The sequence below is a fragment of the Propithecus coquereli genome, unplaced genomic scaffold, assembly GCF_000956105.1.
Source record: "Propithecus coquereli isolate 6110/MARCELLA unplaced genomic scaffold, Pcoq_1.0 Scaffold14, whole genome shotgun sequence".
NCBI lineage: Eukaryota > Metazoa > Chordata > Mammalia > Primates > Indriidae > Propithecus > Propithecus coquereli.
In genome coordinates this window covers 15,268,263-15,287,744 of record NW_012138302.1, presented here as the reverse complement: position 1 = coordinate 15,287,744, position 19,482 = coordinate 15,268,263, and the positions used below count along the sequence as shown (strand labels likewise).

At 45.0% G+C, this 19,482-nt stretch overlaps 1 protein-coding gene across 1 annotated transcript in view; it reads left to right on the top strand.

The window, feature by feature from the left end:
* The first annotated feature begins 7,459 nt into the window (after window positions 1-7,459).
* Window positions 7,460-19,482, top strand: part of FAM159A (family with sequence similarity 159, member A) — a 21,299-nt gene continuing 9,276 nt past the window's right edge. Inside the window, exons 1-2 of the mRNA XM_012639419.1 lie at window positions 7,460-7,734; window positions 15,310-15,449. Coding sequence (XP_012494873.1) covers window positions 7,553-7,734; window positions 15,310-15,449 — 322 coding nt within the window. The 5' untranslated portion in view covers window positions 7,460-7,552. The remainder of the gene's footprint in view (window positions 7,735-15,309; window positions 15,450-19,482) is intronic.

The following is a 19,482-nucleotide window of genomic DNA, read 5'->3' as shown; positions in this document are numbered from 1 at the left end:
TATCTGAGGTGATGAATAAATTAATTAGCTTGTTTTAGTCATTCTACATTTATATATATATAAAAACATATATATATAATAACATTACTTTGGATCCCATAAAAATACATAATAATTTGTCAATTTACAATAAAAAAAATAAAGAGGATAACCCAACTAAAAAATAGGAAAAACAAACATTTTGCCAAAGAAGATACAGGCATACCTTGTTTTATTGTGCTTCGCTTTATTACGCTTTGCAGCTACTGTGTTTTTTACCAACTGAAGGTTTGTGGCAACCCTGCCTCAAGCAAGTTGGTGCCATTTTTCCAATAACATGTGTTCGCTTTGTGTCTCTGTGTCATATTTTGGTCATTCTTGCAATATTTCAAACTTTTAAATTGTTATTATATCTGTTATGGAGATTGTGCAATTACTATTGTAATTTGTTTGGAGGTGCCACAAACTACACTCATATAAGACAGTGAACTTAGTCAATACATGTTATGTGTGTTCTGACTGCTTCAGTGACTGGCCATTCCTCCATCTCTCTCCCTCTCCTCGGGCCTCCCTATTCCCTGAAACATAAGAATATTGAAATTAAGCCAATTAATACCCTATAATGGCCTCTAAGTGTTCAAGTGAAAGGAAGAGTCACACATCTCTCACTTTAAATCAAAAGCTAGAAATGACTAAGCTTCATGATAAAGGCATGTAGAAACCCTAGATAGGCCAAAAGCTAGGCCTCTTGTACCAAACAGACAAATTGTGAATGCAAAGAAAAAATTCTTCAAGGAAATTAAAAATGCTTCTCCAGGGAACACATAAATGGTAAGAAAGCAAAACAGCCTTATTGCTGATACAGAAAAAGTTTTAGTGGTCTGGATAGAAGATCAAACCAGCCACCACATTCCCTTAAGCCAAAGCCTAATCTACAGCAAGGCTCTAACTCTCTTTAACTCTATGAAGGCGAAGAGAGGTGCGGAGCTGCAGAAGCTAGAAGTTTGAAGCTACAAGAGGTTAGTTCATGAAGTTTAAGGAAAGAAGCCTACTCCATAACATAAAAGTGCAAGGTGAAGCAGCAAGTGCTGATGGAGAAGCTACAGCAAGTTATCCAGATCTGGCTAAGATCACTGAAGAAGGTGACTACACTAAACAACAGATTTTCAGTGTAGATGAAACAGCCTTATGTTGGATGAAGATGCCATCTAGGACCTTCATTAGCTACAGAGGAGAAGTCAATGCCTGGCTTCAAAGCTTCAAAGGATAGGCTGATCCTTTCGTTAGGGGCTTATGCAGCTGGTGACTTCAAATTAAAGCCAATGCACCTTTATCATTCCAAAAATCCTAGGGCCCTTAAGAATTATATGAAATCTACTCTGCCTATGTTCTAGAAATGAAATGACATAGCCTAGATAACAGCATATCTGTTCACAGTATGGTTTACTGAATATTTTCAGCCCACTGTTGAGACCTGCTGCTCAGAAAAAAGATTCCTTTCAAAATACTGCTGCTCGTTGACAATGCACCTAGTCACCCAGGAAATCTGATGGCGATATACAAGCAGATGAATGTTGTTTTCACACCTGCTAACACAACATCCATTCTGCAGCCCATGGATCAAGGAGTAATTTCAACTTTGAAATCTTATCATTTAAGAAATATTAAGCCATCCCAGAAGGCTATGGCTGCCATACACAGTGATTCTTTTGATGGACTGGGCAAAGTAACTTTTATATGCACTGGGAAACCAAAACATTTGTATGACTCACTTTATTGTGATACTCACTTTATTGCAGTGGTCTGGAACTGAACCCGCAATATCTCTGAAGTGTTACTGTATATGGCTAATAAGCTCATGAAAAGCTATTCATCATTAGCCATTAGGCAAATATAAATTAAAGCCACAATGAGAAATCATTGCACATCTATAAGAATGGTTAAAATAAAAAATATTGACAATACCAAATGCTAGTGAGGATATAGAGCCCTGACTCTTTCGCACTGCTGGTGAAAATGCAAAATGGTACAGGAAAACAATATGGCAATTTCTTATAAAGTTAAACATACATCTATTGTATAATCCAGAAATTTTACTCCTAGGTAATCCCCTCAGAGAAATGAAAACACATGTCCAAAAAAAATGAAAGCATATGTGCAAACATGTATATACTTAATAGTAACTTTATTCATATTCAATAGTCCCAAACTAGAAACAACCCAAATGCCCATTAACAGTGGAATGGATAAACAAATTGTAGGATTTCCATATAATAAAATACTACTCAGCAATAAAAAGAAAGAAACTACTTGTATATGCAATAATTCTGTGTATCTCAAAGGCATTGTGGTGAGCAAAAGAAGCTGGACACAATGATTCCACGAATGTAATATAAAATTCAACAATAGTCAGAACCAATCTTTAAGGACAGAGAGCAGAGCAGTGATAGGTAAGGCAAGGCTCAGGGAGAAGAGGACTGATTGCAAATGGGCACAAGGGATGGTGACAGGTGATGAAAATGTGCTATATTTTGACTGTGGTAGTGGTTACATTTGTCAAGACTTACCAAACTGTACACTTAAAATGGGTGTATTTTATCATCTATAAAATATATCTCCATAAGGTTGATTTTAAAAGAAAAAATTCAAAAGAAGTATCATTGTTTAAAATAGCAATAAAGAATTAGAAGGAACCTGAATGTCCAAGAGAATGGATAATAAATCATATATTCACTAACTGGAAAACTATACAGCAGCAAAAATAAATGAACCAGATAGAGCACACACATCAGTATAGACAAAACTCACAAACGGAAGACTGAATGAAAAAGCAAGTTCCAGAAGAAAAACATACAGTGTGATGCTATTTATTTAAAATGTAATCACCTGCAAAGCAAATCCATACATTGCTCAAAGATCCATACATATGTGAGCATAAATAAGAACACAGGAATGATAAATACCAGATTTGAGAGAGCAGTTACCTCTTGGGGGAATAGGTAGGAGTACACAGGTGATTTCAAACCAGATTGATCAATTTTTTTATTTCTTAAACTGAGTGAAGGATACGTGGGTGGTCCTTGTATTAATATTATTCTTTATGTTATTTTGTGTGTCTTAAAGATTTACTAGCAAAACAAAGAGCAAACCAACGAAAACCTAGAAGGAAAGGGTGGCCACAGAGTGGAGAACAGCCTGGCTGGAATCAGGTCTAGGCCACCATACTGATTTGTCCCTAGATTTGATGTTCCACTGAGGCTAGGTCACTTCTCTCAGAGTGAGACATAAGAGCTTCATTTTGGAAGAGAAGGGAAAGTATCCTTCCCAACCTGGCACTCAGAGAGACTTTATGCATGTCTTGTCCTTTCTTTGCTTCTCCAGCTGCAGTGACCTGCAAGTTGGTACCCAAACCTGGCCAGGGTTTGGGGGCGAAGGGCGGGCTGGTCAGTGGTGGCATCCACACAATCACACAGGCACAGCTGAGGGCAGGAGGCAAAGGAGAGGGAGGCTGCTGGCCTTCTGCCCAGTCCAGAGGCCAGGGACCCACTGCGGACCACACATGCAGCCAAGACTGGGTACTAGTCCTGCCTGGACCATAGATCTCTGTGTGACTTTGAGCAGAACCAGCTACTGGAGTCGCAGGTTGCCCTCAAGTTGTCACCTCCACTGATGCAGCTACTGGGCTGCATGGCTGATAATAGCGAAGGGATGAAGGGATGTTTCTTTCTGACACTTTCTGGGGGAACACAGCTCTCAGAGCAAAAGCTGCAGAGGTCTAGAGGGCACTGTTTTGAGAGCTGCACAGAAGGGGCTTCCTGTTAAGGCTTGCCCAGTGCTGGACTTCACACTCCTCCATCTCACTGCCCTATGTACAGAAAGGTAAAGTAACTAGCCTAAGGTCACATAGCAGGTGACTGCAACTTCTTACTTATAAATCCTTGGGCAAGTTACTTAACTCTCTGAGTCTCAGTTTTCCTATCCGTAAAGTGGATGCATAATTGCGTGTATATTACATACCTGGAAGACTTCATACCAAGGTATTAATAGAGATATTTCTGTGTGGTGAAATTATGGGTGATTTTTATTTGTTTCTCTTTATTTCTTTTTTTAGAAACAGGGTCTTACTCTGGGTTCAGGGAATCCTCCCACCTCAGCCTCCCAAGTAGCTAGAACTACAGGCCAAGTACCACTACACCTGGCTAATTTTTTAGTAGAGATGGGGGTGTCACTATGTTTGCCTAGGCTGGTCTCAAACTCCTGGTGTCAAGCCTCCCAAAGTGCTGTGATTATAGGTGTAAGCCATCACATCATGCCCAGCTGATTTTTATTTTTTCTTTTGGTTTATCTGTATTTTCTAAGTTGTTGGGTTTTTCTTTTTTTTTCTTTTTTTTTTTGACCCAGCTAGAGTGCAGTGTCATCCCAGCTCACTGCAACCTCAAACCTCTGGGGCTCAAGTGATCCTCCTGCCTCAGCTTTCCAAGTACCTAGGACTACAGGTGGGCACTATCATGCCCAGCTAATTTTTCTATTTTTTGTAGATTGGGTCTTGCTCTTCCTCAGGCTGGTCTCAAACTCTTGGCTTCAAGTGATCCTCCCCCCTCAGCCTCCTAGAGTGCTAGAATTACAGGCGTGAGCCACTGTGCCCAGCCTAATTTGTTGTTTTACAATGAATATGCATTTGTTGTTTTTAATTTTTCTTAATGGAGAGAGTAATATTACACAAGATTGTTGTGAAGACTAAAGGAGATAATGAAAAGCTCAGAGCATAATTTCTAGTTCCCAGTGTTCTCACTGCCCACCCTTCCCTCCTATACTTTCTTTCCCTTCTGGTGTTGGGCACTCTGGCCCCAAGACCTCAGCTGGGGAGGGAGAAGCAGGTGGTACAGGACTCTGACCAGTTACTGGCTGTGTGGCTTTGGGTAAACTATTTAAGCTCCCTGAGTCTCAGTTACCTTATCCGCAAAATGGGAAGACTAACCCCTACTGCAGAGGAAGTTTTCAAGTCTACATGACATACAGGATGGGAAATTGCCTGGCACATAATAGGTCAACAATAAATGTCTGCAGGAGAACGTAATGAAGGAACATAATGTACATAATGAAGGAAAAAGCCTTAAAGTAGGAGCCCGACCACGGAAACTAGAAGATTTTAACATAGGTCCACAGAGCCCAAGGAGTCCACAGATAGAGTGCAGAGGGTCCATGAACTTAGACAGGAAAAATACATCCTTGTTATCACTAACCTCTAATATCTAGCATTTTCTTTCATTATGCATATAGGCAAAAAGAAACAAAAACCCACAGTAGTTGTAGGTCTTGTGACTTTGTCACAAACAGAAATCACAGATATTTTCATATTGCCTTAGTCCTACATTACAGTAGAGACATATTGAAATACTACTTATTTTCATTCACCACCTCAAAATTATAGTAGTTAATAGACCCATCTCTAAATTTTATTTGACACTTTTTAAAAAGTAGGACTAAATCATAGTTCAATATAACTGTTATCCTCTGTAATCCTAAATAATTTTTTTTTTGCAGTTAAAAACATTATTCTGAATAGGGATCATCAGACTGCCAAAGGCTACACAGACACGGGTAGCAGTCCTACCTGGGCCATGGATCGCTGTGTGACACTGGGCTTGTTATTTCTCTCAGGGGCATAATCATCCCTGCTTGGTTCATCCCACAGGGTTGTTAGGAGCAACTAATTGTTGGCTGGGAAAGGGTTTTGGAAACTGTCGGAGGCTTCCCAGTTTTGCCAAAAGCCAGGGCAGAGTGCTTCCTTCCTCCCAGCTGGTCTCCAGGCCTCCAGGAGCCTCTCTCCTTCCCAGAGGATTCCTCCCCCTTCACCCTCCATCTGATAAATAGGGCCAAAGTGCATCTTCATTAGAGTAGGCCCTCCAGCTCCCTGTTTGCAGAGCTCCACAGCTCAGGGGAGAAATTTTCTGGGCCATAATATAACTATTCCCTCCAGTTTTCATATTTGACCTCACAGTGACCCTTGAGGACACTACCCCCTCAAAACCCTTCCCTGCTCCCTCAGATGGTACCTCTCTGTGTCCATGGTTCCTGCATTTCCCTTTTACTGCCCTGTCCTGTGGCTGTGTCAGTCTGAGTCCTCCATCATACTGTGTGTTTCTCAAGGGCAGACCCAGATCCGACCCCTCGGAGGGGCCCCAGTCCCTGGGTCAGGCGTGTGGCATATACCAGCATCTGAGGGGCTGGCCTGGAGGAAGACAAGGAACTGGCAGCACAGAGAGAAAAAGCAGGAAAGGGGCAGGGCTAGGCTTGAGCCCAGACCCCCTAAATACCCAGGATCCATTCCCCACACACCTGAAGCAAGGGGTGGGGGACACCCAAGGCATCGCACTGACCCCTTCCTACTGTACCCACTGACAGCTAAGGCCCTTAAGGACCCGTATGAAGCCCTTAGACATCACCTGTCTGCCCTCTCAGAATACACTGGGGAAACCAAGGCTCTGAGAGCTCCTTCAGACTGTGGTTCTCTGATCCTAGTGACAACACAGCCCTTATAATCTGGAAATAATTTTTCAAAAATGACAGGTCCTCTGGCTTTGCTTGTAGGTAGGGGGAAGGAAGCTACCATCTGGGACAATTCACTCCCACAGTCTCCTCCTTGTCCTAGGCCAGTGGCCCGGAGTATGAACTGGGGGGTGTGAACATTATCAGTACAGGAGGTAGTTCTTAGGGAAAGGAAGAAACAGCAAGTAGCCAGAAAATGAGGACATTTAAAAGTCTACTGGAAAAGAGGTGCTGTGAATCAAGGTCTTTCAACTAGACAGACCCGGGTTAAAATCCCATGGGCTTAGGGGCCCCGGGAAATGACATCTCTCTGGTCCTCAGCTCTCATCTATAAAATGGGTTTGAAAATCCCTGGTCTTCGGGTTATAGTGAAAATTAAGTGAAGTAGTGTGTTAATCATCCCTGTATTGACCCTACTGTGTGGTCGCTGGCTGGTCGCTTTTCTGGAACCAGGAACTACCCAGAGATTCCAAGCGCCCAGCCCAGCACGTGCCTAGCACCAGGAGGGTGCTCGGGGCAGGTGAGGAGCCCTCGCTGGTGGCCTCGAATTCCCGTCCCGCCACCCGGGCCTCGCCTTTCCTCTCTGAGCACGGAGCGCCCTGGTGCATAAGCAGGGAAGGCAGTGTGGCCGGTGGCGGTGCGCGGGCAGGACGGGCGCGCACGCGGCTCCCCCGGGCAGCTCCGGCAGTCGGCCCGCTGGTCGCCTCCCGCCCCATTTTCCGCCGCTCTCCACTCCCACCGCTCCTCCGCCCTCCTCCTCGCGCTCCTCTGCCTCCTGGCCTCCCCTCCCGCCGCGGTCCCGCGTACCTGGTCGCCACTCGGCCCTCGGGGGCTCTGGGTCTCCACCGCTGCGCCTCGCGCTGTGTCCTTCTCTGTCTCTGTGTGTCTCTGCCCCTCGCCCCTCTACTTCTCTGTCTCTGCTTTTCTCAGGCGCGGTTCCGCCTCGGTCAGCCCCTCGCTCCCCGGCTCTCCTCTCGCCAGCCGTCCGGGGGCCGGGGTGGCCGCGGGCCGGGCGCGGGGCGCGATGAGCGGCGCCTGCACGAGCTACGTGAGCGCCGAGCAGGAGGAGGTGCGCGGCTTCAGCTGCCCGCGGCCGGGGGGCGAGGCGGCCGCCGTCTTCTGCTGCGGCTTCCGCGACCACAAGTACTGCTGCGACGACCCGCACAGCTTCTTCCCCTACGAGCACAGCTACATGTGGTGGCTCAGGTACCGGCCCTGGTCCTAACCCTACCTTGAACCCCATTCCACTCAGAGCCCCCTCGCCCCACCTCAGCCCAGGCTGAGGCTAAGCCTCAACCCTCATCCAAGTGCCCACCTAAACATCAGCACCAATCCCCCCATCCGGCCCCTGCCCCTCATGCCCAACACTGACCTTTACTCTCACCCTGCCACCAACCCAACCTCCCCTGAAATCCCTTCTCAGCTCGATGCCCTCATCCTGACCCCAGCCATTATTCAGATCCGTGCTTGAGCCTCATCACCCTCTACCCCAAAACAACCCTCACTCTATCCCGGCTCCAAACTTCATTCCACCACCACTTTCGACCTAACCCCAAATCACATACCAACCTTCCCCCAACAGCAAACTTCCATCTTCAAACATTCTCCACCCCTGTCCTCATCCAAGTGCCAACCAGGGTCCCCTTCCCACTATCAATAACGCCCGCATCCCTGACTTCCCCACTCCCCAAGCAATACTGATTCCAGTCCTTCTTCCATCACCAGTCCCAGTCTCCTCCTCAGTCCTGCCTGCAATCCCACCTCAGCTCTGCTCCCATATCCTGACTGCACCTCTTCTAGATCTACATGCAAACCTCAACCCCAAACCTTAATCCTCACCTGGTGCTGCACCCCAACCCCAGCCTCAGCCCAACCTCAACCCTTTCCTTCCCTTTCGTATTTAGTCATTCTTTCAGCCACTCTCTGCTGAGCACTTAGTGTCTGCCAGGCCCTGTGGTGAGTGCTGGGGATGTAGCCCACCCCCAAGCTAAGGCAGAAGATCTGGAAGTCAGAGCTGCCTCCAAGTTCATCGTGAGATAATGGCATAATCCCACAGCAGAAGCCAGCTTGGGCAATATTAATAGAAGTGTAGTTTGGGTGAGTCTTCACCCATACGACCTCAGTCTCCCCATTTGTTCAGGGATAGGGTTAGTTAGGCAAGCTCTGACATTCCTGGAACCTAAGTGTTGGATTGAGAGGGCAATCTCAATCCTTCTGGTCTCAATCCCTCTAGGTCTCCAAAGGCTTCACCCAGAGTATGGGATCTGATCCTTAGCCTGCTCTGGGAAACAGGCATTGGCGTAAATAGAGAAGGCCATCTGAGTAGTAATTCTGCCGTCTCCCGAGGTATATGAGAGGAGACTGCATGCCCTCTGTGTGGGAAAGGACAGCATCTCATGCCACTAAAATCTCTATGAACCTCTGTTTTTTCACCTGTCAAATGGGGAGGATGACCAATCATTGCCCTGGTTTCTGACTAAGGCAATGGCAAGGACCAAATGAAATAACAGAGGTGAAATCAACTTAATATATGTCAATAATAATTATAAATATTATTGCTTTTTCTAAGCTGCTCAAGCTATAATTCCAAAAGATTTTCAGATGGCCAGGTTATCAGATCCTGCACATTTGGCTGCTATCTATAACCTAGGGAATCATACTAATTTAGTTTCTTTTCATCCATATATTCATTCATTCATTATAGCTTTTGTTTTGTGCCACCACTTTGCAAGGCACTGGGACAGAAAAATCAATTATTCCCTGCCCTTAAGGAGCTCACAGTCCATTTAGAGAGATACAACATAGGCCAGACACAGCGGCTCACGCCTGTAATCCTAGCACTCTGGGAGGCCAAGGCAGGAGAATTGCTGGAGCTCAGGAGTTCAAGACCAGCCTGAACAGAAACGAAACCGTCTCTACTAAAAATAAAAAAATTAGCCAGGCGTGGTGATGCATGCCTGTAGTCAGTCCCAGCTACTCAGGAGGCTGAGGCAGGAAGATGGCTTGAGCAGAGGAGTTTGAGGTTGCTGTGAGAGATGCCATGGCACTCTATCAGGGCAACAGAGTGAGAAAAAAAAAAAAAAAAAAAAAAAAGAAAAAGAAAAATAGAGAGATACAACATGCAGCTAAAGTAAAACAATGGAGTATTTGCTGAAGGCTCACTGAGTAGTTAGCACTGAAATAAGGTGGTGCTGTCCTCCTATTGAAGCACAGAGACAGTGTGGGGCTTTGGGGCTCATCAGAACCTGGTCCAAACATTAGGTCTGTCACTTATTATCTACGTGGATTGAAAAACTCATTTAACCCCTTAGTCTCTTTTCTCAACTTTAACATGGCAATAGTAATACCCATCTCATGGAATTGTTATAAGGAATAAGTGAAATAATACACATGAAAGTGACCTGTGCAAGTAGTAGGTGCTCAATAAAATTCTTTTCTTGGTTCACAGGTGTGGGAAGTGAAGCTCAGAGTATGAAAGTGAATTGTCCAAGATCTAGGAATATCATAGCAGAGTGAGTTTTAAAGAGCTTTACTTAGGACCACCTAAGGGTTACATACTGTCACACATTCACAACCCTGGCACGTCTTCTCTACATTTTATAGATGAGAAAACCTGAGAGAGGTTGAGTTACTCTCTGGGAATGCCCCAGTGAGAGGAAGTAGCAGAGCTGGGATGAAAACTCAGGTCTGTCCGGCCCCAAGCCTGGGCTTATCCTGCACTATGACTGCCTAAATCTAGCCTGGCTCTCTTATAACCTAATCTACTCAGATCATTTGAAAAACATTCACTAACCCTCCACCGTCTTCTGGGCACTGTGATGGCCCTTGGGGACACAGAGATGAGTAATACCCTCAGCATCCAGCCAGGACCCCTTTCCTCTTCCACTACTCCCCCACCTTCCCTACACACACCTTGTGGTCCCTTCTGTTGCCCTGGAAACCCTCTGATGTGGAGTGCTTTAGTGGCTCAGACAATGCTTTAGTGAAGGGTTGGATAGGGTGATCTCTGAGGTCACATCTCATGTTGTCATGCTCCATTCTGTGACCCCAAGAGCAGCTGAGAGGTTTTACGATAATTTCCTGGGCTTGGACATAACGTGGTTCATAAACATCACAGATAATTGCAAGGTGGCAGAGGGGAACTGAGGGTCCTCAGGATGTCTAGGTGATCAGCGTGCTGTGAACCGTGAAACACCTCATCCGGTACACTCCTAACAGAGCCCCAACACTGCAGGGTGGAGACCTTGTTTTGCTCTAAATTCCATTTGGCGCTTTTCATGAAAATCAGTTCTTACGAACATAAAAATCTCCAGGTAAGCACTGTTTCCTTGGAGAGGCAGTGCTCAAGAAGAATTGCTGTCTTTAAAACTGTGTCTCAGGAAGTGAAGACGCCCTGTGGAGAAGCAGCTGCTGCTCTCACACCATCTGGTCCACGTGCCAAACACCCTCCATCACTAGTTCTGTTTTTTACCAGGATGTGAGCTTTGCTGGATGGCAGAGTTGGTGGTCAGGCATTGAACATACCATCTCATTTCATCCTTATGGCCACCCAATGAGATAGGAACCTTTACAAATGAAGAAAACGAAGATCAGAGAGGTAAGGTGATTTTTTTCAGCTTAAATGTGGCAGAACCAGGATTTGAACTTAGAACTACCTGACTCCCAAGCCCTTGTTTGCTAGGCTGGCCCTCCAATTCTTTCTTAGGGGTCATAGTGGCTATTTTATCTTTCAGTCAGAACAGTGAAATCCTAGAAGAAAAAAGGCTCTCTAATCAAATTTCCCACCCAGGGTAGGAATCTCTGTCTTTATAGAAAAGTGTACCCATCCATGTGTCCTGCGCAAACTTCTCCCCCGATGAGGAACTCACCATGTTCTTGAGTTAGTACATTCACCATGAGTCAACTCTGATCACTTAAAGTTCATCTTATGCTAAGCACAGATTTTCCTTCCTTAAAGCCTACCCTGTTGTTCCCAGCTCTGTCCCCAGACAGATCAGCCGAGATGGTGCCTGCTCCTTGACTGACCTCCGATCTGGGAAATATCCCCCCAGCTCTCTCACCCACTCCTCAGAGGAGACCCTTTTCCATCCAGGTGCCCACAGGTGTCCCTCATACAGTGTGGGGTCCCAATCTAAGCACAAGTCTCCCAGATAATAGCAAGTATATCTCAAATGAGAAAACAATGTTTGATTAAAGTAATTACAAGAACTAAAAAATACTACATACTCGATGTGGAAAATGTGAAAAGGACAGGAGAAACACAAAAAGGAAGAAATCATGGGTAGTCTAGTGTCTTAGTTTGGGTTCCCTGGAAGACTCTGAGACAAGGATTTGATGGCAAGTAGTTTATATGGAAAGTGATCCCTGAAGACAGTGGTAGAGGGTGAGGAAGTGAGACCGAGAAGGGAAGAAGCCAACATGGGTGTTACAAAGCAGGTCACACCAAGGGTAACTGAAGCCTAAACTCAGCCATCCAGTGTAGAATGTACACCTTAGGGGTACCCTACCTGCTGGTGGGTATTTACATACCAGTTTCTGTCAGGCATTGGTTGTGGGCTGCTGGGGGATGGGAGACATTAATTATCCTGCACTTCTGACCTGCCCAATGTGCAGACAGAGCCTGTTGTGGGCCTAAGAAAGCCCTCAGGCAAAGAGATACCACTGCTGGCAGTTGAAACTTTGGCCAGAATGTTCCACGATAAGACCAAGGGGACCCTGACAAGGCATCCCCAGCCTGCACTACACCCAGACACAGTCTGTTAGCATTTTGGTGTATTTCTGTCCAACCTTATGTCTGTATAGTCATGTATATATTTATATTTATTTAGTTAAGTTGGGGTTATGCTATGTATTTAGCAGTGTCCTGCTCTTTTCACTTAACATTAGCTCATAAAAATTTATCCATGATCTTAAATATTATTTGAAAACATCTATATCATTAATGAACTCTTTATATACTCTATACTATTCCATTGCAGGAGTGTCCAGTAATTTATTTAGTCATGGGAAGGCAGGCTCTTCAAAGCCCCAAGGTGCTTTTGTTCAGTGGAAATTAGCCACCAGCTTGCTGGGAGCGAAATCCTGCGAAAGTAGCAAGGGCAGGAGTCTGGGGCTAGTGTCAGGGAAGGGGATGGGCAGGAAAGCTGGAGAAGGAGTGGTAGGCAGAGACACAAAGCCTGGTGCTGACCTACTCCTTCCTATTGGGAGAGCATCCAATGGTGCCTGACACATCATAGGTACTCAATAATATTTGCCAACTCCCTACAGTATGCCAGGCCCTGTACGAGGGGAGGATAAAGCTGATTAAACATGATCTGACTGCCTTCAGGGGACACATGAGGAATATGCACCAAGAACATGTCAGTGTCATTCATCCTCACCATCACCTGCAAGGTGCCATTTTTTGATCATTCTCATTTTTCAGACAAGGAAGCTGAGACACAAAAGGTTAAGTAAATTCATCAACATCTAACAGTGAGTCAGTTTCAGAGTTGGGTCCTAAGCTAGGCTGGTTTGGTTCCAAAGCCCTTTGCTCTTTCTCTACCACACCTGGCTGCCTGACCAAGTGGGAAGTGCTAATGGCCCTGAGTAAAGTGTCCTGGGCAGGTTAGCCTGCTGTGGGGGGAAAGGAGGGGAAAGAAAGATGAGCAAGGAAAGCATTACTGAGGACAGGAAGGTTGAGATGGGCCTTCAAGAACAGGTAAAATTCCAATAAGGGGAGATGATAGGGAGGGATCAGGTGAAATAGGAAAGGTAGTGGCTCCCAAATGAGCCAGGAGGCAGTTTTCTGGAAATCAGATATGATATTGTGTTATAATAAGAAATATATATTTGGTCTCTGCCCCCAGTTCCTGAGTCAGAGTTCCTAAAACTCTTATAGATAGGTATGCTAAGGGAATCTTTTGTTCAAATATTTTTTTCTTTGACCCCTGATTCCTGACACAGAGCTCCTAAATTCCTTGTAATTTGCTGGGAGAAAGGAGCATCTTTTGTTCTAATGAGGTGACTCACGGTGGGCTCCTGGAGAGCCTCAGGATGGGAGCTGGTTGCCAGGGGAACAAACCATGTGATTAGTGGGTTGGAACTCAAATCCCCACCTCCCAAGCTCTGAGGAGGGGAGAGGGGCTGAAGGTTGAATTGATCACCAATGGCCAATGATGTAATCAATCACGCCTATGTAATGAAGCTTCCATAAAGCCCCAAAGGGACAGAGTTTGGAGAGCTTCCGGATTGCTGAACATGCAGGGGTCCCTGGAGGGTTGTGTGCTTCGAGAGGATGCAAAAGCTCTGTGCCCTTCCCCCATTCCTTTCTCTAGGTATCTCTCCCATCTGGCCATTCATCTGTATCCTTTGTAATGTCCTTTTATAATAAACCAGTAAACATAAGTGTTTCCCTGAGTTCTGTGAGCTATAATGGCAAATTAATCAAACCCAAGGAAGGGGTCATGGTACATCCTTTTATAGTGGGTGGGTCAGAAGTATGGGTGAGGCCAGGCGCGGTGGCTCATGCCTAGCACTCTGGGAGGCTAAGGCGGGAGGATCCTTTGAGCTCAGGAGTTCGAGACCAGCCTGAGCAAGAGTGAGACCCAGTCTCTACTGAAAACAGAAAGAAATTAGCCAAACAACTAACCATATATATAGAAAAAATTAGCCGGGCACGGTGGTGTATGCCTGTAGTCCCAGCTACTAGGGAGGCTGAGGCAGGAGGATCGCTTGAGCCCAGGAGTTGGAGGTTGCTGTGAGCTAGGCTGATGCCATGGCACTCTAGCCTGGGCAACAGAGTGAAAATCTGTCTCAAAAAAAAAAAAGAAGAAGTATGGGTGACACCTACTACTTGGCGATTGGCATCTGAAGTAAGGCAGCTGTCCCCAACCTTTTTGGCGTTGGGGACTGGAAGACAATTTCATGGAAGACCATTTTCCCACGGACCAGGGGGTGGAGGTGGGCAGGGTGCAGAGCTCAGGCGGTGATATACGGCCTGTTTCCTAACAGGCCATGGACTGGTACCCAGCCACGGCCCGGAGGTTGGGGACTGCAGATGTAGGGGGCAGTCTTGTGGGACTGAGCCCTCAACCTGTGGGCTCTGACACTATCTCCAAGTAGATAGTGTTAGAATTGAGTTAAATTATGGGACACCCATCTGGTATCTGCTAGAGAATTGCTTGGTGTGTGTAAAAACCCCCACACGCCTGGTTTCAGAAGTACTGTGTGGAGTGGTGTGTGTGAGGAAAAAGAAACTGTTTTCCTTCAGCTGACCAAGGCCTGATTTGGGGCAGAGGCAGTGAGGTTGGAGGGTGAGGGACAGCAGTGGCGTGGTATTTTAGACATGGGATCGACACTGTCATGGTCAGAAGGAATGTGGAGGTTGGGTCAGAAATGACCTGAGGCTGGAGGGACAGCTGGTTTTTCACTAAGCCCTATTATGTGTCTTGATTTTTAAGAAACAGCAGGGTCGGGGCAGGGGGGGCTTTAAGACCATCTCTAGCTCCCTGGGGTGGGAACAGGTTGCGGAAAGCAGGGAGGGAAGGAGAGGAGAAGAAAGTGAACACATACTGAGTCCCAACTAGATGGTGGTACTGAGTCATGTCACGTTATATGTTGGCGAGTACTTGGCCTGTAGTTGATGCTCTTTCTCATGCTTAGGCACAGAAAGCCTGTTTAAGACAGGTAGGGACAGCACAAAAGCCAAAGCTGATTCCTGCAACACCTATGACACTTCCATAACATCTCCTCTCGAGTCCCTTCCTGACACTTCGCTCCCATGTGGTCTTCTCTCCCCAGTGTCGGCGCTCTTGTGGGCCTGTCCATAGCGGCCGTGGTCCTTCTGGCCTTCATTGTCACCGCCTGTGTGCTCTGTTACCTGTTCATCAGCTCAAAGCCCCACACAAAGTTGGACCCAGGCTTAAGCTTACAGACAACAGGTAAGAAAGAGGCCACATGATTTCTTTGTATGCAGCAGGCTAGCACCTTCTCAGAGGGGAGAAAGTTACAAATGCTGTTTGGAACATTTGCCTCGTGAGTATTCCTGGAATATTCAGAAGCAGCAGCACGTTCTCAGGAGGTTCATGATCTGAACATTTCCATCGCAAACCCTCGATGTGCTCAGCCTTTATCAGAGTGATTTAATATAGTCAGCACTTCATTTGTCACACAGGATGAATCCATGTTGTGGATTTTCTAAAACAATGTTTTAATTCTACCTTTAAGGAATGCAAACTGATTTTATTATTACCTCTAACAAAACAGAATTAATAAGAAAAAATTTCTGGGCCGGGCGTGGTGGCTCATGCCTGTAACCCTAGTACTCTGGGAGGCCAAGGCAGGAGGATCACTTGAGGTCAGGAGTTTGAGACCAACCTGAGCAAGAGTGAGACCCCGTCTCTACTAAAAATAGAAAAAATTAGCCGGATGTGGTGGCGAGAGCCCGGAGTCCCAGCTAGTTGGGACTCTGAGACAGGAGGATCACTTGAACCCAGGAGTTTGAGGTTGCTGTGAGCTAGGCTGACGCCATGGCACTCTAGCCCGGGCAGCAGAGTGAGATTATGTCTCAAAAAATATAACAAAACAAAAAAACAAACTTATGCTACCCAAACTCACAATTTATTCACATACCAAATACAATTGGGGTTTTTGGGTGGGGGGCAGAGTGGGAACAGGGTCTCATTCTGTTGCCCAGGCTAGGTTACGATGACATCATCATAGCTCACTGCAACCTCAAACTCCTGGGTTCAAGTGATCTTCCTGTCTTGGCCTCTCAACTAGCTGGGACTACAGGCATATGCCAACATATCTGGCTAATTTTTCTATTTTTTGTAGAGACAGGGTCTCACTATGTTGCCCAGGCTGGTCTCAAACTCCTGGCCTCAAGCGATCCTCCCACCTTGACGTCCCAAAGTGCTAGGATTACAGGCATAAGCCACTGCACCTGGCTAGTTGTTTTTTTTTTTTTTTCAATAATCTGGTGTTCTGGTCTACTCATTCCTTCATTCACATATGCCATTGAGAGAGTCTCTAACAACTGAAAAAAAACAGTGTTGCTTTTTCAAAAGTCTTTATTGCACGCATTTTTTACAGCCTTCTGCAAGGTACTGTGAAAAATACAAGTCTCTACTGGCAAAAAATCTTTCAGTATAGTTTGGTAGACAACACTCAAAATGGATATTATTATCTCCAATTACAGATGAGAAAATCAGGGCTGAGAGAGGTTTGGTAACTTGTTCAAGGTGTCATAACTGATAAACATGGTGGGCTGAAATTCAGCTCATGTCTGCCTGCCTCAAGTCACACTCTCTTCTGCCCATCACGCTGGGTCTGTGCAAGTGTATAATTACGCACAAAACTGTTTGACACCAAATGTAAAGAGGGTTTTCAAAAAGGGAAGGAGACTTGAATTAGTGTTGAATTCGTGAGGAAGTCGATCAGGCCAAATAGAGAAGATAAAGTACCCCAGCATAGGGTAAATAAAGGTAAAGGTGTGTGGGCAGGACTGAGTGAGTGAACCCTACACAGCAACAAGGTCATTCATGCTGGGCCACCATTGGGAATGAGGCCAGGCAGGATAAGGGAGGAATTTTAGCTAAGCAGGAGAAACAAGAGTGGTAGACATCAGGGAGACAGAAGGGCAAAAGGAGCTAAGTCTCAGAGAAAGAGGGCTGGATGCTATCATTTGTAAAAGATTAATTTTCTAATTTAACAATAAAAATGCAACAAGCAACAACGTAAGAACCCTTCTCAGATCCCGATGACTATGAACAATCCCGCTGTGGCTGAGCAGTGAAAAGCAGGCAGGGTGACTTTTGAGGGTAGAAGGATTCATCTGTCTCCCCTTAAAGTCAGAAAGACCTGGGAGGCAGCAGCCAGGGAATAGGGAAAAAGTCTGAACATAGTCTCGGCCTGGAGGAGACCAGAGACAGCCCAGGCTTCGGCTTTTATAGAGGAAAATAATGAAGATTAATGAAAGATATAAAAGAACCTGATTATATGGTGAGATATGACATGTATGTGGATAGGAAGGCTCAACATCATAGAAATGTCAGTTCTTCCCGAATTAATCTGTAATTAAAAATCCTGGCCAGGTGTGGTGGCTCGTGCCTCTAATCCTAGCACTTTGGGAGGCTGAGAAGGGAGGATTGCTTGAGGCCAGGAGTTCAAGACTAGCCTGGCAAAAAAGCGAGACTGCATCTCTACAAGAAATACAAAAATTAGCCAGGCTTGATGGTGCATGCATGTAGTCCCAGCTACTCAGGAGGCTGAAGCAAGAGGATCACTTGAGCCCAGGAGTTTGAGGTTGCAATGAGCTATGATTGGGCCACTGCACTCTAGTCCAGGCAACAGAGTGAGACCCTGTCTCAAAAAAAAAAAAAAATCCTAACAAAATGTTTCATGGAATTTGTCAAATGAATTCTAAAATTAATCTAGAAACATACAGGCACAAGAGTGAACAAAATAATTTTTCAAAGCAAAGAAGAGGAGTGACTTGTCCCTTCAGGTGATAAGACATTTTTTAAAAGATGTAAGAATTAATGCCAGCAAGGTGGAGCACACCTGTAGTTCTACCTACTTGGGAGGCTGAGGCAGGAAGATCACTTGAGTCCAGGAGTTCCAGGCTGTAGTGTGCGATGATCAGGCCTGTGAATAGCCACTGCACTGCAACCTGGGTGACATAGCAGAACCCTGTCTCTAAAGAAAAAAGATATAAAGATATAAGAATGGTCAGTATGATATTGGCATAGAAATTGACAGAATTGGGCAAACAGTGGTTTTAAACCGAGTGCAGATTTTCTCCCCAAGGACATTTGGCAAGGTCTGGAGACATTTTTGGTTGTCATGATTGGGGGAGGGTACTACTGATATCTATTGGTAGAAGCCAGGGATGCTTGTTAAACATCCTACAATACAGAGGACAGCACCCCACAACAAAGAATTATCTGGCCCAAAATGTCAGTAGTCAACCAGGTTGAGAAACCCTAGAATAGAAAATAGAGTACTAAGGTTGAAAACCTCAAATCATGTTGAAAAACCAAAAAAAAAAAATAATAATAATAAGGTTGGAAAACCTAGAATAGAAAGAGCCCAGAATAGACTAATTAAAATACAGGAATTTCAATAAAACATCTATTTTTTTAAAAAATAAAGGAAAAAATTGGCAAATTTGCCTATATTAAATACAAATAATATAAAAGACACCATATATAAAATTAAAAAACAAGTGGAAGACTGCAAAGATGCTGTGTTATATTAAATATCAGCATACACACCGTGTCAATCCTCATGATTCCAGGATTCCATATTTGCAGATTTGCATACTTGCTAAATTTATTTATACCCTGAAAATCAACACTCAAGGCACTTCCAAGGTCGTTTGCAGATATGGGGATGCACAGAGAGGCCAAAAATTTGAGTTGCACCTGTTCTCAGATGATGTTGAACAAGGTGACACTCTGCCTCCTTGTTTCAGCCCTCATAACTGTAAGCAAGTGTCCTTTTCACAGTGTGTTTAGTGCCACGGTTTTTGCATATTTTGTTGGTGATTTTACTATTTAAAATGGCTTCCAAGCATGGTGCTTAAGTCCTGTCTTAGAGTTCCTAAGCACATGAAGGCCTTGCAGAGAAAATGTGCATGTTAGATAAACTTTGGTCAGGCATGAGTTACAGTGCTGTTGGCCGTGAGTGCAATGTTAACGAATCAATAATATACATTAAATAAAGGGCCTTTAAACAGAAACACACAAGAAACAAAGTTACATAGTCATTAGTTGACAAAAATGTTGTGACCAAAGGCTCACAGGAACCTAACCTTATATCTTCCCTAGGAACAATAATTTAGTATTTGCTATTTCAGTGTTTGTGGTGACTTTATAGAATAATAATAGTGTGAATAATTCTATGACTAATGAGAATCACCTGTATATGAAATAAGACAGGATTGATTAATATCCATAATGTATAAATACA